This window comes from Trichosurus vulpecula, chromosome 7 (genome assembly GCF_011100635.1).
Source record: "Trichosurus vulpecula isolate mTriVul1 chromosome 7, mTriVul1.pri, whole genome shotgun sequence".
NCBI classification, from domain to species: domain Eukaryota; kingdom Metazoa; phylum Chordata; class Mammalia; order Diprotodontia; family Phalangeridae; genus Trichosurus; species Trichosurus vulpecula.
The window spans coordinates 241,245,093-241,268,123 of NC_050579.1; the positions used below are offsets into that span (position 1 = coordinate 241,245,093).

The following is a 23,031-nucleotide window of genomic DNA, read 5'->3' on the forward strand; positions in this document are numbered from 1 at the left end:
GGATTCTACAAGCAAACTGACAATAACATACAAAATAATTTGAGAAGGGAGAGAGAGCACTAACTGGGGAGGATTAGGAGAGGCTTTTGACTGGGGGTGAAACCAAGTCCAGCACTGGAAGCTAAGTATTCTAAAGGGTCAATGTGAAGGAGGGCTTTTCAGATGTGGAGAGGATAGCCAGTACAGAAGAAAAGAAGAGAGATGGCATGCTGAGTTGGGGAAGAGCAGGTAGGCTAGTTTAGTTGTTATTAAGTGTGGGTAATGGAGAGTAATGGGTAGTAATCCCAATAAGGTAGGCTGAAGCCAGACTCAGAAGGGCTTTAAATGTCAGACTGGAGAGTTTGTATTTTATAGCAGAGGCAATAAAAAGTCACTAAAGATTCTTGAGCAGGCATATGACACGGTCAGACCTGTACTTTAAGATTATACTGGAAGCACAGATCAATTCAGAACTATGCCCAAAGGGCTATAAAACCATGCATGCCCTTTGATCCAGCAATACCACTTCTAGGTCTGTATCCCAAAGAGATCATAAAAATGGGAAAAAGGACCCACGTGTACAAAAATGTTTATAGCAGCTCTTTTTGTGGTGGCCAAGAATTAGAAATTGAGGAAATGCCCGTTAATTGGGGAATGGCTGAACAAGTTGTGGTATATGAAGGTAATGGAATACTGTTGTGCTATAAGAAATAATGAACAGGTGGACTTCAGAAAAACCTGGAAAGACTTAGATGAACTGATGCTGAGTGAAGTGAGCAGAACCAGGAGAACACTGTGCACAGTAACCGCCACATTGTTCGATGACTAACTTTGATAGACTTATCTCTTCTTAGCAATGCAAGGACCTAAGCCAGCTCCAAAAGACTCGGGATGGAAAATACTATCCACATTCAGAAAAAGAACCATGGAATTTGAACGCAGATCAAAGCATACTATCTGCTCTTTTTTTTTGTTTGTTTCTTCTTTCTCATGGTTCCTCCCATTCTAATTCTTCTTTACATATCATACATCGTCTTGGGGTGGGGGTAGGGGAGAGCTAGGGAGAATATTTGGAACTTATGACCTTATGGAAGTGAATGTTGAAAACTAAAAATATATTTTAAAAAAGGATTATACTGGAAGCGGATCTGGAGGATGGAGAAGAGAGAGACTAAGGCAGGGAGATGAATTAGAAGACCACTGGAATCGTCCAAAACTAATGTGGTACCTCTGTGGGTTGTCCTGGATTGAAAAGATGCTACAGAAGTAGAATTGACAGTGCATGAGAGGTAAGAGAGTGTGAAAATTTCAAGGTTAAACTCTGAGGTGGCCAACCAAGGTGACTAGAAGGGTAGCAGTGCCCTTAGCAAAATTAGGTAGCTACAAACAATGAGAGGTCCCTTGAATATGGAATTTTTGTTGCTTTTCCATCATTTCAATAAGTGTCAGACTCTTCGTGACCCCATTTGGGGTCTTCTTGGCAAAGATACTGGAGCGGTTTGCCATTTCCTTCTCCAGCTCATTTTACAGATGAAGAAACTGAGGCAAACAGGGTGAAGTGACTTGCCCAGGGTCACACGGCTAGTGTCTAAGGCCAGATTTGAAATGAGGAATGTGAGTCTTCCCGACTCCAGGCCCGGCACTCTGTCCACTGCACCACCTAGCTGCCCGTAAATACGGAATTACAACTTACAATTTTAATGGCAGTAGGACATGTAGTCTCATATTAGTAATGTAGCCACAACTATACAGTCATCAACACACCCACCTTTCAAAACAATAGGTAATGATAATAGCTAGCATTTATGTAGTGCCTACTGCGTATGCTAGGGACTATGCTAAGCACTTTACAAATATTATCTCATTTAATCAGTAAACATGATAGGTTTTAGACTGTAAATTCCTTGAGGGTAGGGGATATATTATTTCTCAGTTTTGTATCTTCCATAGCAACCAGCATAGGGCCTTGTATGTAGTAAAGTGCTAAAAAATGTTTGTTCAATTTTAAGAATATTAATTGAAGGACTGATTTTCTTCTCATCCCTGGATCTTTCCCAATATTTACCAGAAAAAACAAGAGGAAGAGTCACAGAATCACAGAACTGCAGAGCACAGGTCAGAAGTGGGAAGAATGGCAGGTTTATCTAGTACAATGTTTCTCCAACTTTTTGGTCTTGGGATCCCTTTGCGTTCTTAAAACTTATTGGGACCCCAAAGAGTGTTTTTTAGATGTGCTCTATCAATATTAACCATGTTAGAAATTAAAACACTTTAGTATTATTAAGAAAATACTTTTGACTTTGTAGAGCCCCTGAGAGCGTGGTCTCAGGGACCCCAGACCATACCTTGTGAACCACTGATCTAGTCCAACCCCCTCATTTTTACAACTAAAAAAAGAGGTCCTGGGAGCTTAGCTGACTTGCCTAAGGACATACAACTAGTAAAAGCAGTAGAGCCAGGATTCAAACCCAGGTCTTTTGACTTTAGGCCTGCTGGCTACATAGAACACCCTAGAGAAGAGAAAATGATAAACAAGAGTCTAAGATTAAGAGAAGATCAAGCTAGGAAAAAGAGAACCTGAAACAGAGAAAGCAAATACAGATCTGAATGGATCAAGAAAGCCACTGTCAAAAAAAAAAAAAGGTCTTTAACTGAATGTCAAAGGACCACAACAAATGCCAGCTTATCTCCCACCTCTGAAAACAGGCTGGGAGTACTAGTGGCAAGAATCCTGGAATGTTAGGGATGGAAAGAACCATGGAGATTGTCTAGTATGCCCTTTCGTTTTACATAGGAGGGAAAGGAGGCCAGAAAGACTAAGGAAGTGGCTTGCACACAGTGCCATACCTAGTTAGAAGTTTACATTTCGTGAGAACATAGCAATCCAGTAACACATCACATTGGCATTTTTTTTTTAAACCAGACCTTTGATTTCATCAGTGTTGGGAGTTCTTGTTGAGGAATGTTCTCTTCCAATGCTGATTGGCACCCCTTTTGCAGAATTCCATCTTCGTGAGGGAGGCAGCTCTATATCCATTACACCACACTTGCCTTCTCTATTTATTTTTGTGAGCTTCCAAAATGAACACAAGTAGAAAGAAGTGGAAACTGGATATGTCACTTTCCTTCTTCAGCCTATTGGTGTGAAATATTAGGTGCCCAGACTCCTCCTGGCCCAATGTCTTAGGCTAGAGCAGCTCCTACAGAAATCATCCTCAGTTTCCCCAGAACTGGAAATTAAACAGAAGTCACAAGAAAGGATGGCATTTGGGATCAAGACTAAAATGGTCCATCTGGAAGAACTAAGGGAGAAAAAGTAGCAGACTTTTAAAGAAATGATACTGCATAACCGAGATAACAGGAGATAGCATGGTGTAGCTGCAGCAGGGGGTCAGGAAATGAGCTGGGCAGGACAAGGTACGCCTTCATCTCAGGCAAAGACTAAAAATGACAACTCTTCCATGTCTGGAAACTGTACCAATTGTTCAGGTCCACGAGCAGGCCTAAAGTCAAAAGACCTGGGTTTGAATCCTGGCTCTGCTACTTTGACCCCTTTGCTCTAACAATACGTTTTGACAGAGAAAAATAAAGAGCTATGTGCCCTGAACTTTCTGGCATTTAAAAAATGAAACAGGCACTTACAAAAATATTGAAAAGATCCCCTTGTTGTAGCCCTGTATGCTATGCCCTAGCTCTCCTTTCTGGCCAAGATACTAGTCAGAGGAGCTTAGGTAAGTTTCCTGACCACCTAACATCCCAATCCAAAGATAACACTCTGCAATTCTATCTGAAAGTGAAAAAGAAGAGGGGGAAAAGTTGGGTAGCTCCCTGTATCCTCAGGGAGCAAAAAAAAAAAAAAGGTCAACCAAATTTACTTCTATCATAATAGTGATAATAATGATTGATATACTTCTTCAGCATGAAGAGTCCCTGGTTTTATTGGTGTGGGTACTCTCTCTTGCCATCCCATGCTACAAACCCACTACAGCTTGATAGATGGTCTTCAAGAGTCACCATATTAAAAAAAAAAAAAGGTGATTGCCCTGTAGCCAAATCAGAGATGGGTGACTCCTTACGTGGTCCACTGTCAGACCCAGATGCCTTTCCGGCAGGATATAACCTGGTAGAACTCATGCACTGATACAGCCCTTAAGAACCAACGGTCATAGGGTCATAGATCTAGAGCTAAAAAGAGAACCTCAGAAAGCATCTCATCTAGCATCTTTTTGTGTCATAGATGCCCTTTGTCAGTCTGGGGAAGCTCAGGGACCCCTAGCATAAAAGAGGATTACGAAGGAAATGAGTTACATTAATAGTCATCAAATCTTTTTCTAAAGTCCAGACAATCTAGGTTAAGAACACCTGATCTAGTCCAAGCTCATTTTTTTCAGATAAGGAAACTGAAGCCTAGGAAAATTAAGTGACTTGTCTAAAGTCACACAGGCAGTTAGCATTAGAGGTGGACTTTGAACCCAGATGCTCTGCCTCAAGTCGATGCTTTTCCTACCGTATCCTCATCATCTTCCTGTATCAGAGGATTTTAATGGCGGTGACCATGGGTATTATAATCTTATAATGACAACAGCAACCTTATAGTTCTGAGTTCAGAAAGTATAGTTCAGAAAGCACGCTTCCCACAATTACAAGCATTATTCCTGTTTTAGATGACAAAACTATGGACATGGGGATCCCAAAGCTAATGGTATTGGAGCTAAGATTCAAACTCAGGGCTTCTTGACACCCAGGGCAAGGTTCATTACACTATCTGATGCTGCCTTCTCTTCTCTCAGGGGTGGGTGATAGCTTTCTCTTCCATAAAAAGAAATCACTTCAGGGGCAGTTAGGTGGCGTAGTGAGTAGAGCACTGGCCCTGGAGTAAGGAGGACCTGAGTTCAAATTCAGCCTCAGACACTTGGCACACTTACTAGCTGTGTGACCTTGGGCAAGTCACTTAACCCCAATTGCCCTGCTTTTCCCCCCTCCAAAAAAAAACAAAACAGAAACAAAAAAATAAATCACTTCTTTGCCCTTATCTCCTGATTTGCGTCAGGGTACAAGAATCCAAAACTCATGAGTCCTAGAATATGGAATCTATTCCTGATGTTGGGCAGAGAGAAGGGCACTAATCTCCCTCAAATCTACATTAGCTGGGTCTAGCAACCAATTATACTGATACTCCCTGAATTTGGTGCTGCTTGCTGAAGCCCAGTATCTGTCTCATCTTGGCCAAGAAGAGCCCTCATTTGACAAGAGTGGCCTGGGAGCCCCACGAGCAGAGAAGGCAAAAGAAAACAAGACACTAAGGTCTCCAACCTGTAAAGACCCTTTAAGCCAATAGATATCCAGGAAATTTTAATATGAATACATTCATTTTTATATACAAACTCGGTCAGTCATACTCACGTCATTTCACTGCAAGGCAACCACATATAGCTCAGGTCCAACCACAGCTGAGCAAGGTTAGGAGGACTCTCTACAAAAGTGGCCGTAAGCCCACCTCAAGCCTTCCCAGCCCCGGTACAAACTGATTGACCCATCACCCTCCAAAAGAAAAATCACCCTGGGATTAGCAGGGAGACTTGGCTGCTCAGTTATCACCATGTATCTCCATAATACAACCCTTAGAAGTCCAGTTGGGAGAAAGCACCAAACCCTCAAAGAGGAGGGATCCTTTAGTTAACAAACAGCTCAGCTGTCAAACAAGCAAGGCACTTGGCCCACAGTGAAAAAGATGAAACAGCTATGCTGTCTGCAAAAGCAAAAAGCCTCTTCATTCACGGAAGCCTTTAAGCGTCACTGGTGCCTGGAACCAGATATAATCATCCCAGGCAGAATCTGGGATGGGGGGACCCCCACAAGACAAGGTCACAGTCAACTTGTGGCCCCGTTTTGGAACCTGATAATTGAGTTTGGGGCGGAACCAGTCCTCACCACACTCACGATGTCCCTGGGCCATGACGATGGTGCCCATGGCTGGGGCAGCCTTCAGTTCACTGAAGGCATCGGCCATGAAGAGGGCACGGAAGAGACGACGCAGGCAAGCAGACGTGTTGAGGCTTTGCCCCACCCTGCCAAGGGTCAACCGAGCCAGGTCCAGCTCATAGAACTCTTTGGGGCACAAAGCATTGCCCCCAAGAAGGATCAGCACACGTGGCACCAGCGTCCTGGCAAAGAGGCTCTCGAGGTGGCTCAGGATGCCTTCCAGTTCTACCAAGGCCTGCTGGAATTTCTTGTAGCTTCTCTCAGCTTTCTTCCTCACCGTGTCCTCTGCCTATGGGATAGTCAAAGAGGGAGAAAGAGCATTAAGGGCCCATGCTTGGCCTCTTCAGTCTATCCCTCCTCCCTCCCATGTTTGAATACCACCTACTCCAACCTTACTAGGTTACCCCAGTACCTAGGGGTACTTATGAGTACGGACTTAAGAGCTGGAAGAGACCTTCTTCAAGGGCTATCTAATCCAAACCTTTCATTGTTCATTGAAGTTAACTGAAGGCCAAAGTGGTTAAGTGAGTAGCCCGAGATCCCATAGCTAGTAAATAACAGAGCCAGGATTTGAACCCATGACTTTTTACTCTAAATCAAGCATTCTTTCCACTGCAACCTACTTTTCCTTGTTAAGGGACAATGGACACATCTCAAACCTCTCAAATTGGTGAGGACATTAGAGAGAAACTGTCCATTCATAAACAGTTCCTCAGTGCCCCACCTGGTTGAACAGATCGGAGGGCTGACCCAATTTCGCCTTCACTCTCATCTCTATACAGTGACAATGGCACCAGATCCGTGTTTGTTAAAAGCCCCACCAATTTGAACAACTGATACTCTAAATTCAGATCATCTCTGCTGTCTTTCTTCAATTGTCGTGGGAGCTTACTATACAGCACAGGACTGTGGCAATCCCAATTCTGAGCATTTGCTAGGGCAGTGCCTAGCCCTGGACCATTCCACAACTCTGCCCATGAATAGCCATCATCTCCACAGCACACAAGGCACCATCGGATTATCATGAGAAAGCACAAAACAGCTCATAGCATGTGGCAACTCTATACTGTGGCCATTCCTTCCATAAGCTTTAATCAACAAGGGGAGACTGGTGGGTTGCTTTCCAGCCAAGGGCTTAAATAGGAGAAGAGATGTGAGGCAGAGAGGTTAAGTCACAAGTCAAGTCACTGGAATCAGGCATTACTCCTCCAGTGCTCCTTCTACACTCCAAAGCCTCTCCTTTTGACTAGTTTGTGAGTGACAAACCATTCAAGTGAGCCTGTTTCCTCGAGCACCCACCATTAATGGAATCACAGGCCTGTTTAAAAACTATCCCGCTGCTATGCTCTATTTCATGGGGCCATTATGGGAATTGAAGGAGGGGATGTCTTTGGAAGCACCTTTCAACCTGTCAAGGGCGACGTAAATATGTGTAATGGGACCTGTGACTACACTGAAACAGGGAACTCTGTCTCCAGTGCAGATGGGCTGCACCTTTTCTGCACTTCAGAGTTTTAGAGAACGGGCTGGGCCACTAAGAGGTTATAGGACTTGGGACAAGGTCACAAATGTCAGAGGCAGGACTCGAAGCCAGGTCTACTGGACTCCAAGTCCAATTCTCTAGCTACTCCACCACACTGCCTCCTCTCATTTGTATCTCCATAGCACTGTACAGTCTGAGAAGTGGTGCTTCCACAGACACTGGATGTAACAGTTTAGTGATGATGGCCCACCTCTTTGGGGGCTGTTTCAGTAGAGCCGTGAGATCAGAAGTCTGATTTTAAGGAGAATCGAATGAATCAAAGAAATGAAGGCAGCAAACCTGGAGGAGGCGAAAGGCACCTGAGCAGCTACCTGGAAGTTAACAACCCATCTCTGAAGGGAACGGCCACTGAACACCCCTGACAAATGGTCATTCAGACTCGGCTCAAAGGCCTATAGTACTACTTTTTCTATGCCAAGTCAAGGATGGAAGGAAGGCTATTTGAGACTGAAACAGGAGCTAGTTAGGCTACTTAAGGAGGCCTTTTTTCTGCCTAGTTCCCTTCTTCCCACCTCACCCCAGAAAAAGCCCATACTCACCTGGGGAGAGGGCTTAGAGTAGAAGACTGTGAGCTGGTCATAGGGAAGGGGCAGCTGCTGCCTTTGGTACATGATATGCTTTAGGAGCTCACAGGCAAATCGGCAGCAGCCTTCTGAGCTCACGGGTCCCGGAAACACCACAGGGACCATAGACTCTCCAGGACAGAGATGCTGTGGGTTGCTGGAAGGGCCATGGGCTGAGGCAGACTCAAGTAATTCTGTCTGGGAGGCACGGGACCCTTCTGAATCCTCGATCCTTTCCAACTCTGAAAGTTGGGCTAAATGACAGGATGTTAAAGAAAAAAAGCAAATGTAATAGCCGTATTTATTCCTGTTTTCATTGACTGAAATTTCCCTGTACCCATCTCATGAATGAACTAATGGCTCAGGTCCTGTAGTATGGAATCTGTAAAATCTAAGCTACCAGTCTACACCCTGATGTAACCTTCGCCCACCCCTGAACCTGGAAGGAAAGAATAAAGTGAGAGTTAAAACTCAATTAAGATCATTTATGTCAAGTACTTTATAAATGTTAAAATGTAATTTATTATATGTATCATAAATATATCCATGCGTATATATGTATAAACATGCATTTACATGCATATATAACTATAGACACACATACGAATACATATGTACATGTGTGTATAAACATATGTATAGACATATATATAGGGGCAGCTAGGTGTCACAGTGGATAGAGTACTGGGTCTGGAGTCAGGAAGGCCTGAGTTCGAATCTGACCTCAGACACTTAATGGCTGTGTGATCCTGGGCAAATCCCTTCACCCTGTTTGCCTCAGTTTCCCCCAGTTTCCCCATATGTAAATTGAGCTGGAGAAGGAAATGGCAAGTCACTCCAGTATCTTTGCCAAGAAAACCTCAAAAGTGGTCAGAGAGAGTCAAGTAGAAGCCGCTGAAAACGACTGAACAACAAAATAGACACACACACTAGTTATGTATATAAATAGACATCATACATATGTGTGTATGTGTGTGTGTGTGTGTCTACAGTATATAGGCTCTCTCTCTCTATCTCCTATAGACATATGTATATAATGTATACAGTCAGCTATTATTATTATGTTAAGGTAAACAGCAAAGGGGTGCGGGAAGAAGACCCACCTCATTAACTTAGTCACGAGACTGGCTAGGTCTCAAATAAATTAATTAAAGCAGAATAGAGGGGGTTGGGGAGAGAAGAGAAACAAGGTTACGAAAGGGATGGGGGAGGGGCGCTTTGGGCACTGGGGGGACACAGCAGGAAGTTGGATTTTGACACTGACTTGGGGGCCGCGGCCCAGGACAAGGGAAGCCCCTCGAAGGCCCGGCCCGGCTTGCTTCGGTCTTTGTATCCCCAGCGCTGGCCCAGGACCGAGCCCGGCCCAAAGGAGGGGCTTATAATTAAATGCTCGTCCACGGACTGGGAGAGGCCGGGTGGACCTGGGAGCGACAAGCGCTGGACACGAAGCGGCCGCTCAAGGTCTGCTTGGTGGACTGATTGACCAAGAAGGAAGGTAGAGGAGACGGGACAGAAGGAAGCGGAAAAGGAGGCTGGAGTCCAGGCCGCCTCCCAGGGAAGCCCCGAGAACGGATCAGCGGGGCTGAGGAGCGACAAGCGGCAGCGGCCCGGACCACCATCGCCCCCCTGAGCCGCGGACCCCACGCTTTACCATCGACCGCCGCCACTTCCGGCATCGGCGCCGCCATCACAACCTCCTCCCTCCGCGGACCGGTTTGAATGAATCCCTCTTCGCTGGGCACCATGGGAAGCTACTACTTCCGCTTCCGGCGCGGAAAGGGAGTGAAGAAAGGCGGCGGTGCTCTCTAGGTGTGGGGCGAGGAAACCCCTTGCGTAGCTCCGCCCTCTCTCATTAGTCTAATAACGCCCGGGACACATGCGCGTCTCTGCGCTCTTGAGGCCCCCCTCCCCCCCACGATGCGTCCTCCTCCCCTAGGAGAACACTCCGTAGCCTTTCGTTATTGTTCCAGTCGGGTCTGACTCCTTGCGACCCCGTTTGGGGTTTTCTTGGCAAAGATACTGGAGGGGTTTGCCATTTCCTTCTCCACCTCATTTTACAAATGAGGAAACTGAGGCACAGAGGGTTAAGTGACTTACCCAGGATCACACAGCTAGTAAATGTCTGAGGCTAGATTGACCTCGGGAAGATGAGTATTCCAGACCCCAGACCCAGGGCTCTTTCGACTGCTGCCCCATATGTACACAATAGCTTACTACCTCACAGATTTCCCACCCAGGACCACCCTTCCCTCCCTAGGGAACTTGCACACTGCACCCTCCCACTCAGGCACTCCCCCACTCTGACACCGGCCGTGACCTATGTGGCCCCACCTGTCTGTCCAGCCTTATCTCTGGTCAGGCAGGTCAGAGGAGGCAGAAAAGTTGACCGACCACCTCCACCAACGACTCAAAATCCCCTCTCCTACCACTAGAAAATCCCCGTTTAGAAGGCCAAAAGCATGAGGGGAGGAAAGGCTGTCCAAGTACCCATGGGGCAGCGTGGGTCGGGTTATCAGGCGAGTGCAGCAGGGTGGCTATCAGCTTATCCGGGCGGTGGATTGGGGGCCCTGGGGGGCAAAGGAACCTCCCCCTTCCAAAACCCATCCTTCATCCTTCCGCTTGCCCTCCTCAGAAAGTTTGCCTGGATCGGTCCCCACAAGAATTCCACCCGAAAGGGTCCTTGGCTCCTCCAACTCCTCTGCACCCAAGCAGCAAAAGGAGGAAAAGATCCTCTTGTGGGGTTCCTGGACAACTGAGACTGAGGAAGTCCCCTTGGTTGAAGTCAGCTGGTGCAGGCCTTCTGTTTTACAGATTTCACTTTTCCACCCCCTCTAGCCCCCGGAGACTGGGGGGAGGGGAGGGAAGAGAGGGGAACGATGACCCACAGTCCACCACACTCCTTGCTTTCTGCTGTGGGATCCTCCAACTCCTCCTCAGAGCCCCAGAGAGCAACACCAGAGGTGAGTCGCTGTTTCTAGCTTGTAGAGAAACTGAGGCTTGGAGGAGAGCATGTTTACAATTCATAGAATATTAGAGCTGGAAGGGAACTTTGACATTTTAAGAAGAAGAAACTGAGGCTCAGAGAAGGGCTCAATCGCTGTCACTTAGCCAAGACTGGTTTTGTTTATTATGTGCCTACTGTTTGTGCACGGGGGGAAGTGGACACCTTGTGAATCATCGGTGGGGCCCAGGAATGGAAATCTTGCGTCCTGACTCTGAGCTAACCACTTGATCACCCTGCCTTCCTGGTATCATTCGTTCGTGCTTGTGCTGGATGTTTGTGCAACAGCTGGTAGCTAGGGCCTCGGAGGGTGGGGATAGTGTTAGGTGCTGACTCTAGCTTATTAAGTCAAAAGTCGAAAATCCTTTAGGCTCTTTGCCAAGTTTCTATTAGTGTCAAGTCCCTCTGATGCAACTAGAGCCTCAGCTCCTCCCCCGGAGGTACCTAGATCCTCCCATAAGCCTGGGTGTTTGGAAATAAACCATGGTTATAACCTCCCTGATTGGTTCGGCTTCAAAACAAAGGGGAGGGGAAGTTGGCCTCCTAGGGAGGGGGAGAGAGGGGCGGGACGGGGCAGGTTAGGTTAGGATGCGCTCCACCGCTTCGGTGTGTTTTTAGCCCTGGGGTAGACCCGATAGGTTTATAGACCTCTCCACCTCGTGCGGGGAGGATAGAGGTGCCTCAGGCTGCTGAAAACAGCCTGAAGTCAGCTTGGTAGACCCGAGGAGGCGGCAATTGGGCTGAGTGGCTACTGTGTAAAGACGGCAAAGTCTTCACAACAATAACAGTCATAATTAACCTAACCACGTTTCTCCCACACGCTCACAAGCCCGAGCTTCCTGACTCACTCCAATGGCATGATTGTGACGGAGGCACAAAGGAGAAACTGAGGCACGCTGGGCTGCAGACGAGCAGTTAGCATTAGATGCTTCAAATTCTCTTATCTCTGAGACCCTCAAACACGGGGTCCCGGCTCCTAGTCGTGATACCGTCCAGGTCTGGCTCAGGGACCCTGAAGTCCCTAAACCCCAGCGGTCCCGGAGAACCCAGTACCACGACCCTCATTTTTTAATGTAACCCCACCCCCTTTCCCTCTACCCTTAGGCCCACGCTTAAAGTGGAACTGGGATAGCTGAACCCCCCACACCAGCCCACTCAAAAGTGTGTCTTGTGTGCGTGAGTGTGTGCATGGACAGAGCGAGCTTAGTAATTTACTGGGCTGCCATCCCTTTGGAAGGTTAAGGAAAAAAGCCACTTGGAACTCCGGCGTTAGCAGAGGTGAGACTACAATTCCCTTTGCGCTTTGCGGCCGAGGACAAACCCTGTCCCATCCCCGCGGTCTTGCGCCACGGTGCCCACTGGGAGTTGTAGGATGGCAGCGTGCTCTTTACGGCGGGTGACTAGCTCTGGGGACTTCATATCCCGTGGTGCTCCGCGGCTGTTTTCTGACGCGCCCGAAGGGGGTGGGGGGAAGAGCTCCAGGGGGCGGGGCCTATGCAGGGCTCCGCCCCGCTCCCCTCAGGCTCGGCCCTACGTGGTGGTGGCGGCGGCTGAGGCTCAGACTAGGCGGCCGCGGCGGCGGGGGGGAGGGGCAGGGGCAGGGGCGGGGGGCAGCGGCGGATGGACTCGCGGGTGTCCGAGCTGTTCGGCGGCTGCTGCCGGCCCGCTGGAGGTCCTGCGGCCAGTGGGGGCGGCGCGGTCGGCGGCAGCGGCGGCGGCGGTGGCAGCGGCCTCAAGACGAGAGGCGGCGGCGGCGGCGGCGGCGGTGGGGCCCCAAAGGGGAAGAAGAAGAGCGGAAGGAACCGAGGGGGCAAAGCCAACAACCCCCCGTATCTGCCCCCTGAGGTGAGGAGGGAGCCTGGGGTGGGGCGCGAAGGGCACCCTCCCTCCCTGTCTCTACCTGTCCCATGGGGGTGCCCCGAGGGACAGAGAGCTCAGTCCCGGCTCCTGTACCTGCCCCATGGAGGGTCCTGGAGGGTCAGAGAGCGCAGCGCCCCCCTCCTTCCCCGTACCCGCCCAGAGTGTCAGAGAAAACAGCCTCCCCTTTCGGGGGTCCAGAAAGGTCAAAGAGCACAGCACCCCCTTCTGTATCTGCTTCGTAGTGGGATTCCAGAGGGTCAGTGAACAGAGTTCCCCCCTTTCCGTACCTGTCCCATGGGGGTGTCCTGAAGGGGGTCAAGGGGTACCTGCCCTATGGGGGGAGTGCCTGGGGAGGAGTGGAGAGCACACCTCCCATACCGAACTTGTTCTATGAGGGGCTTCCTGGAGGATCAGAGCCCAACTTCCATCTTGTACCTGTTCCATGGGGAAGGGCAAAAAGAAAACCCCTTATCCTGAACCCTCCCCTTCAACTCTATAAAGGGGCAACTCCAGGAGAGGCAAAGAGAATCCCCTCAATCCTGAACCTCCTCTTGTCTTATGAATTAGGTTGGAGTCTCAGGAAGGGGCAGAGAGTACATACCTCTCCACCTTCATCCTATCCTGTTCCTGTTGGGAGAAGGATTTGAGAAACAGAAAATACATTCCTTCCACTTTATCTACCTGTCCCCATCCCATATGATTGAGGAAGAACAAAGGAAAACACTTTCCCCCTTCCATCCTTATCTGTGCTATGTGGGGATGTCAGGGGAGGAGGCAGTGTTCCGTTAGAAGGGGGGCTTTTGGAAAAAACAAACAACATCCCTGAGTTTTGGGACTTAGGTCAAAGAACCCTCTGTCCAAATCCTGAACTTGTCCCATGGGGAAGGACACAGAGTATTCTCCCAAATTCTATACTTACCTGGCAGCCTAGAAGGAAGGAAACCTGGGGAGGGGGAGAATATGCCCACACCCCATTCTGTATAATCCTGAGGGTTAGGGGGATTAGAGAGAGGCTGAGAGAACAAATAACCTGGAAAGTCTCATACCTTTTGGGGAGAATCAGAATAGGAGAATCAGAGGGGTCCTTTTCCCCTTCCTAGCACATACCCATTTCCAAAGAGAGTTAAATGATCCTGGGGAGAGGGGCACAAAGAACACCTTTTCCCTCTGTCTTGTGGAAAAGAAAGGGAACCCCAGAGGAGAAGCATATGTATGCCCTGAGTTTCTCCAGTTTCCCTTTGCCTGAAAGAATTGATTACAAAGGAGGGGGTGAATGTTGACAACTCTGCTTAAGTTGGCCCTTTTGTTGGGGATAATTGGTACTTTGAGGTGAAGAAGACCCTGGTTCTGGGAAATTGAAAACCTCTATATCTCCTCTTCTTCAGGGAGTGCAGGGTTATAACCTCTGGGGAGAAAGGTCTGAATTCAGTTTAGTAAACATTTATTATGTCTTTGTTTAGTGCTAGGTCCTGAAGGAGATTATCATTCCTGCTGGCAATTGCATATAGCACTTGAAAGTTTTCAAAGAACTCTACGCACCTTCTCATTTTAGCCTCAGAGCTCTGTGAGGTTTCATTATTCCCTGTACAGATGAAGAGCCTGAGTCTCAGAGGGGTTAAGTTGTTTGCCTGTGGTCACACAGCTAATAAATATCAGATACTGAATTTGAACCTAGAGTTTACTGGCTCCAGAGCAAGTACTTCTAGTGAAACTTAGTCTTGCAGGAGATATGAGATACATACAAAGATAACTGTAATACTCAATGGGACATGATAAGTAAATTAAAGAGATGTAAATCAAAGTGATGTCAGAAGGGGAAAGGTCTTTTCCAGAATCACAGAATTTAAGAGTTGAAAGGGCCCTCAGTGACCATCTTGTTCACACCAGACCTTAAAGAAATTCCCATGGTTACTCAGCTTCTGCTAGAAGACTTCCAAGGGAGGGAGCCTGTCTCCTCTTGAGGCAGTCCATCCCACTTCTGGGCAGTCCTAATTGTTAAAAAGCTTTTCCTGGCATCAAGCCTACATGTGCCTTTTTGCAACTTTTAACCTTCTAGCTTTGTCTCAATGCATGCTACTTCTTGTCACTGATTCGGTAAGTGCTGCTTGCTAAATGATGAGGAAACCTAATTGGGAAATAAAGACAGACCACGAGGATAGAAGTAGAAATCTGGGGAATGAAGGTTAATGATTACTGAATGAGTGGGGACTAAGCCCCTGAATTCCTGGGCCAGCTCTAAGAAGAATGGCTGGGCACACACAGTAAGCACTTATTTACTTTTTTTTTTAAATAAATGAATAGCTTAAAGGAGTAAGAGACTCGAAGGAATACTGAAAATATTTTTTAATAAATATTTTATTAAATATAAATATTTATATTTATATAAATATAAATAAATAAAATAAATATTTTAATAAATATTTAATAAATATTTTTTAAATAAATGAATAGCTTAAAGGAGTAAGAGACTCGAAGGAATACTGAAAAAAATCAAAAAGTCAAAAAATCAAAAAGTCAAAAATCAAAAAATCAAAGCCTGTAGGGTGAAGATGAGTGCAGAGCGGAATCTAGGATAGATGTGAAGACCCTAGAGAAAGAAATTTCCGAGAAGATAGGGCATTCTTTCCTGTCTCTCCTTTGCTCAGAGGAAGGAAAAAGAGATCTTTGGATAGCATTAAGGTCTTTTAAGATAGAAGCTAATTTGGGACATTTCCCAAATGCCTCCAGCACTGCCCCAGGGTCTCTAGGCTTTCAACATACTTTTGTCCCTCTCAGCCTCAATTCATGGCCCTTCCTTAGATCTCTCCTAACCTAACCCACCTTAGTTTGGACTTTTGTGTTCTGAGTGGACAGCGCTAAGCTCACCTTCTGGCCCTGACATAGAAGCTCTTACAGCCTCTTATTCCTCATTACATCAGTCAAGGGGGTGGAGCAGGAAGTGCTGACAAGGAGAGAGATGGTTAGATCAGCCTGAGGGTAGAGGAGGCTCTGACCTCTGGAGACATCAGTTTAACATCTTTTCCAAAAGGAGGGAGGAACTCCTGGGCTCTGTCCTTGGCTCACTGCATTACTCCCCAGGGCCCAGCAGGGCAGCTTTACCCACTGGAGGGGCCAAGTTGGGGCTGGATGAGGGAGTTACCCTGGTCCCTCAGATGCCTCCTGCCTTGGCAAGATGCTGCATTCTGGGCCTCCTGCTGTTTGAAAAGAATAACTTGGAGACTAGGCTGGAGTCCAGGAGAAAAGGGGGAGGGGTTAGGGCAGTGTGCAGTGACTGCCCGGTCTTATGTTTCTTTACAGGCTGAGGATGGAAACATTGAGTACAAGGTGAGTCTTGGGTGAGTAGGGGAATCTGGATTGCCCATTGCCCCTGACCTGCGTGGGTTTCTATCCCCAAGTTTCTCCTGAATCCCCAGCTCTTTAGAGGAATGGGACTAGAAAAGATTGTCTAAGAAGACCCTGGATTCATTCCCAGGGTGGAGGTAGGGCTATAAGTGGTGGACAGATTGAATTACTCTCAGTAATCTATAGGGAGGTAGATGGCCCTGGTCCTTCTTAGGGCAAATGAGGGTCCATGTGTGACTTCACCTTTGTACTTCTCTGTTTCTCAGTTGAAGCTGGTAAACCCATCCCAATACCGCTTTGAGCACCTGGTGACACAGATGAAATGGCGGCTCCAGGAAGGCCGGGGCGAGGCTGTCTATCAGATTGGGGTGGAGGACAATGGGCTATTAGTAGGGCTGGCTGATGAGGAGATGCGGGCATCCCTCAAGACCTTGCACCGGATGGCTGAGAAGTACGTCCCCTTCCCCACTCTCCTTCCTTCTCTCTGTACTTTTTTCTGATAGCACTTCCCTGCCCTGTCCTTTCCCCAGGGGATCATGGGTGGGCTTCCCTGCTCCTGTCTTTTGGCTAAGGTTCAGTGCCAGAGGTGGGGACAGATTGAGATTCTGGGGCCTGTTTCAGGGGACCCAGGCTTGTGGCCCTCGATTTGAGCCATTGAAGAGGTAGGGGAGGCCATGGTTATGGATGGGAGATGAAAAGAGGGAGAGAGCTGTGTGTAGAGCAGAGGTATCGAAGCAGCGAGCACCTGGTTGATCCAGGCTAGAGAGGCAAAGGAAGGCAGGTGGCTCTAAGGCTGGGATGGGGATATGCACTGGACTGGGAGTAGGGGACTGACCTTACTGTGCACAGGGTGGGGGCAGACATCACAGTTCTCCGGGAGCGAGAGGTGGATTACGATAGCGATGTTCCTCGAAAGATCACCGAAGTGTTGGTGCGCAAGGTCCCTGACAACCAGCAGGTAAAGCCTGTCCCCTAGCATATGCCTTCCCTCCACACACACACCTAAACATACATGTGTCCCTGCCCCTCTCCTGGGATCATCTCCCCTGGCCCAAGCTTCTTGGGGTGGCTCCCTCCTTCGTTGTTTTCCCAGGATGCTTTATCTCCTGTCCCCAAAATCAAGGCAGGAGAGAGAGGATCCCTGACCTTGAGTTGATTTCTTCACAGTTCTTAGATCTTCGTGTGGCTGTCCTGGGCAATGTGGACTCTGGGAAATCAACTCTCCTGGGGGTGCTGACCCAGGGGGAACTGGACAATGGGCGGGGCAGGGCCCGGCTCAATCTTTTCCGTCACCTGCATGAGATCCAATCCGGTCGTACTTCCAGCATCAGCTTTGAGATCCTTGGCTTTAACAGCAGGGGAGAGGTATGCAGAAAGAGAGGACGCATGATGGGACTAGATTCTGGGGAAGGACTGGGAGGCAGTAGAAGCAATTTGACAACCTTTAAGGTGGTGAGAAAGAGATGCTCTTTCAGACTAAATGGTGTTTGGGGGAGGTCCATGCAGCTCAGTTCCAAATAGGAGGAAGGGTCAGGGTGAGCCAGCAGCAGGTGCTAATAAGAGGGCTGGTCCAGGTGGTGAACTACAGCGACTCTAGGACAGCAGAGCAGATCTGTGAGAGCAGCTCCAAGATGATCACCTTCATCGACCTGGCAGGACACCACAAGTACCTCCGCACTACCATCTTTGGCCTGACCTCCTACTGTCCTGACTGTGCCCTGCTTCTAGTCAGTGCAAATACTGGCATTGGTGAGTACTTTCAGGGGCAACGTGGCCTTCAAATTTCCTGTTACCCTAGGCCTCTTCAGAGGCTAGGTCCAGATGGAGGCAGGTAGGTGACATAGGGAATAGAGGGCTGGACTTGGAATCAGGAAGAGCCGAGTGCAGATCCAGCCTCAGACATTTACTAGTGATATGACCCTGGGCAAGTCACTTAACTTCTCTATGCTTTGGTTCCCTCGTGTAAAATGAGGGAATCTTACTCGAGAGCCTCTCAGGTCCCTTCCAGCTCTAAGTCTGTAGTCCTGCGCTTCCTAAAGTGAGGAAGGCCCAAGTTCACCTTTAGTCTTAGATACTTCCCAGCTGTGTGACCCTGGACAGTCACTTATCCTTTGCCTCAGTTTCCTCAGTTGTAAAATGGGGCTAATAACAGTACCCACCTCATAGGGTTTTTGTGAGGCTCCAATAGGATAATATCTGCAGGACACATAGTAGGTGCTATGACAGGTGCTTATTCCCTTCCCCTGTCCTGTGGTTCTCTCATTTCCTTTTCTCCCTTTTCTAATTCTTCCTACCCTTTGCTTCTTTGTTGTAGCGGGCACCACACGGGAGCATTTGGGGCTGGCCCTAGCCCTGAAAGTGCCATTCTTCATTGTTGTCAGCAAGGTGGACCTGTGCTCAAAGGCCACAGTGGAAAGGACCGTACGCCAGCTGGAAAGGGTCCTTAAGCAGCCTGGCTGCCACAAACTTCCCTTGTTGGTCACTTCTGATGATGATGCTGTCACTGCTGCCCAGCAGTTTGCCCAGTCACCCAAGTAAGTCCAACCCCCCCTCCCATTTAGAACAGAAGATAACCAGAAGCATTATCTCTCCCTTTCCTTCCATTTTCTCATCCCTAATCTCTCTGCCTGTGGAGAGAGCATTCTAATTCAATCTACGAGTTCTTCAGATTGGTATACAAGTCAGACCCATTCTAATACACCAGTACTCCCAAGGCCAATACCAAGCTACACTGACCTGGTCCAGGACCATAGGGGATGAAGTGCTATCTGTATTTAGACATCTCTTTACATGCTTTCTACTCCAGTGTAGGCTTTAGGTGCCATGCTTCTTCCTTGATTTTCAGAGGACCATCCCAGAGGTCCTAAATATGGAGCTAAGATGACAGCAGGGGAAAATCCTAAAACCTCAGCTTCTTTGTTAGTAGGATCTTGAGGCTAGCCTATGAAATCTCACAGGTGCCCTTTACTCTAGGGACCTTCCTTGACTGACAATTCCATATCTTTCCCTACAGTGTCACCCCCATCTTCACGTTGTCTAGTGTGTCTGGGGAAAGCCTGGACCTGCTCAAAGTCTTTCTCAACATCTTGCCACCACTCACCAATAGCAAAGAACAGGAAGAGCTCATGCAGCAGCTGACTGAGTTCCAGGTAGGAGATGGGCTGGGGCAGGGCAGGGAGCTGGGATAAGTTTGGTTTGAGCCACTTGCCTTGAAGCTGACCCTCAAGGTCTACCCAGAGGCCTAGGAACCTCCTGGGCCTCCTTGGCCACCCACTGATGGTGTCCTCTTTGGTCTCAGGTGGATGAAATCTACACGGTGCCAGAGGTGGGGACTGTTGTTGGAGGGACACTTTCCAGGTGACTCCCTTGTTGGGGGAGATTTTGTTAGATGGTTCCTTCCACATGATGGCATCAGGCTCCAAAGGAGGTAAATCCCCACCTCCCTACTGTGAAGCTGAGCAGACCCCAACCAAAGGAACTTACTGGCTTCAAGAGTCTATGCCTTCATTGTCAGAAGTGCTGGAGACAACCAGCCTGATGCTATATGTGGGAAGGAACAGCATTCCTATCTTCTGGGAATCACACCCTAGGATAATTATTCTCTTGGACCACTGGGGCAAGGTGTGGGTGTTTGGGCCCTGGGAAAGTATCCAAGCTCCACCTAACTGCTCTTAACTTAAAAAAGGGAAGATGGGAGTTCCTTTCTGGGATCTGTCTTTGAGTCAGAGGTCACAGGACTAGAGGATGATAGGGTCATGCAGAGTCCACACTCTCAATGTTTCAGTAAACTCTTGATCATGAAATAGTAATGCTCTAGTCAGTGTGGCATTCTCTAAGCTTTGGGATGGACTTTCCCTGTAGATTCTTCCTCTCAGAGTTTGAGCTCTGAGCCAGGAGAGAGCAGCTCCCCAGCTTTGAATCAAGAGCTCTTTCCCAATCAATCCCAGTCCCTTCTCTCAGGAAAAGAGGCACTGCTATAGAAGGAGTTTAAGTGGGGAGGGGGCGGCCCAGAACCTTGTGGGAAATAGGCAGGGGCCCAGGCTGACCCTGCACACTTCCCGCTCTGGACCACAGTGGGATCTGCCGTGAGGGGGACCAGCTGGTGGTGGGTCCCACGGACGATGGCCGCTTCCTGGAGCTGAAGGTGTGCAGCATCCAACGCAATCGGTCAGCCTGCCGGGTGCTTCGAGCGGGCCAGGCAGCCACACTGGCCCTCGGGGACTTTGACCGTGCTCTTCTTCGAAAGGTCAGTGGGGTGGTGAGGCAAGAGGGAACCGAGAGAAAGGCCTTATGGGTAGACAGCGATAGGACCATTGGGGAAGTGCTTTCAAAGGCAGCGATGTTCGGTGATAGCTTATGTGCAGTCCTGTTCTCATCCTAATTACTGCAGAGAGGCAAAGAAGGAACAGTTCCTGCCCTTCTGAATCGCAAAGTGAAAGTCCATAGACAGGATCCTCCACAAATGAAAAGGGCTCAGGAACTCTTAATAATCAATATGTACAACCCGCAAACATTTGTTAAGCATTTACCATGTATCGAACATTGTGCGAGGAACTGGGGAGATGTGATACAAAATTAAATAAGGCAGGCACCTATACAGATCCTTATATGGGGCTTACTGTCCAGTGGGGATTAAGATACAAGCATGGAGATGAGTATAACATGAAATATTACATTGTAAATGAGCCACAAAACAAAGCACATGTGAGGTCTGATGGGGAAGGGTTGTTATCGTTCAGTGATAGGAAATAGAGCGGGAAAGGTTGGGTGGTGCCAGATTTTGGAGAACTTTTAATTCCAGGAAGAAGCAGTGGGGACCCACTGAAGATTTGTGAGCAGAGGAGGGACATGACCAAATCTAAGAGATTAATCTGGTGTGAAGGATGAGTTGGAAAGAAAAAAGATCTCAACAAGTGTGAATTCATACAGTACAAACTGAGTGTCCCATTACTGTCCTAAAAGTACAGAGTAAAGAAGTGATTAGAATGATGAGGAGATAGGAAGGCTTCCTATAGCAGGTGACTTTTCAGCTATAAGGTCTTCTAAAATCTTGAGTGAGCCCTAGGGAAGGGGAAATATGCAAGGGCTTTTGATGGTTAAAAGCGGGAAGACATAACTTGGGGTCTCCTCCACCTGGGCCCCTGGGTGACCTCTGCTTCCACAGGGCATGGTGATGGTGAGCCCCGAGATGAACCCCACCATCTGCTCAGTGTTTGAGGCAGAGATTGTCCTACTGTTCCATGCCACCACCTTCCGGCGTGGCTTCCAGGTGACTGTGCATGTGGGCAATGTGCGTCAGACAGCTATAGTGGAGAAGATCCATGCCAAGGTGAGTGGCGCCCAGTTATTCCCTGTTTCCTTGGGGGGAAGATTCATTTCCACCTTAAGAAAGGAAGGGAATGCCCTGGGCTTGTAAAAGCATCTCTTACTTCTCAGAGTGGACAGATATTCCCATGAGGTGGGGAGAGCTGATAGGCCCCATAGTTCTTCAGCTAGGCCAGAATCAGCTGGTCAGCACCAGTAACTGCATGTCTGCTGTAGGACAAGCTGCGGACTGGGGAGAAGGCAGTAGTGCGCTTCCGCTTCCTGAAACACCCAGAATACCTGAAGGTGGGTGCCAAGCTGCTGTTCCGGGAGGGTGTCACCAAAGGCATCGGCCATGTCACCGACGTGCAGGCTATTGCAGCAGGAGAGGCCCAGGCCAGGTTGGGCTTCTGAACTACCCCAGGCATGGGGCGTCTTCATTGCTGTCCCTACAATATACAAGGTGACTTCAGACCATGCTGCCCCCCAGTGGCAGCTCTGTGTGTTAATAGCCTGGGGGAGGGGGCGTTCCCTGCCAGTTGCCTCTCACCTCTGGAGTGGTGCCCAACTTAATGTGGCTAGGGGAAGGAAAGTCCTGTGAGAGAAGACAGGAAAACTCAGGGTATTGGCTTAGGGCCGTACTCCAGGCTTGGCTCCTCCAACTCTGGCCAAACCATGGCCCTTCTGCTGGGGCCTTGGAAGAGGCCACTTTGAGCCATACCCTTTCAGTGATTTTTGGACTGGGGCTAATCTCCCAGTATGATCTGGGCTTCTTAGAAACAGCTGTAGCTTAGGGTGATTCTCAGGAAGGAGCCCATTTTCTAGCCCTCAGGGCTATATAAATTTCCAACAGAGGCCAGTTCCATCTGACTGTGGACAAAAGACATGTCCCCATGTCTGTCAGGAGCCCAAGGTCCAAAAGGGTAAGGAGGAAGGGGCATGTGGGCATCCCCAACTTCCTCTTGTTCCTTGTGTTAGGGACCTCTATCACTCCATCCTCATCCCCCACAAGCCCCACAGGTGCTACTGATCAGGCTGGTCCAGGCTTGACATACTAAGGGTCAGCTGCATGTCAGTCATGGTCTTGTCTGCCCTATCCCTCTGCAGATTTATGGTTTGTTTTTTTTGTTATGGATTGGACATTTTTTGCTTTATAAAAATGGGTGACTGGGTACTGGGAGTTCCGGCTCCCCTGTCAACCTTTACCCTTCCTGCTTCCAAGCAGCCCCATCACCCACTGTTGTATTTGTTTGCAGTGATTCTATCCTGCCAGTTGTTGCAGGAGGGTTGTTCATGTCCCCTGCTCTAGCAAAGGGACTTCCTCCTTCCCCGTTGTTGATGTCCTGGGTTCCCATGGGCTCAGGGATCATTTGTTGTTTGAAGTTTCTCTGCATCTCTCTATATATACACATATACATATGTATATATATTGTACAGAATAAATATGTTTTATTGAA

At 48.4% G+C, this 23,031-nt stretch overlaps 2 protein-coding genes across 2 annotated transcripts; one reads left to right on the top strand and one right to left on the bottom strand.

Annotated features, from left to right (window-relative positions):
* Nucleotides 1-5,296: 5,296 nt before the first annotated feature.
* LOC118858069 (MAD2L1 binding protein) lies at nt 5,297-9,812 on the bottom strand. The gene is made up of 3 exons (XM_036768509.1): nt 9,719-9,812; nt 8,044-8,321; nt 5,297-6,250 (listed from the first exon to the last, which is right to left on the bottom strand). The coding sequence occupies exons 1-3, from the start codon at nt 9,810-9,812 to the stop codon at nt 5,750-5,752; spliced, it is 873 nt and encodes a 290-aa protein (XP_036624404.1). The 3' UTR covers nt 5,297-5,749.
* A 2,876-nt stretch (nt 9,813-12,688) lies between these two features.
* GTPBP2 (GTP binding protein 2) lies at nt 12,689-23,031 on the top strand. The gene is made up of 12 exons (XM_036769253.1): nt 12,689-12,913; nt 16,226-16,252; nt 16,537-16,721; nt 17,120-17,228; nt 17,438-17,635; nt 17,845-18,019; nt 18,585-18,804; nt 19,284-19,419; nt 19,569-19,627; nt 20,345-20,516; nt 21,435-21,599; nt 21,812-23,031. The coding sequence occupies exons 1-12, from the start codon at nt 12,689-12,691 to the stop codon at nt 21,986-21,988; spliced, it is 1,848 nt and encodes a 615-aa protein (XP_036625148.1). The 3' UTR covers nt 21,989-23,031.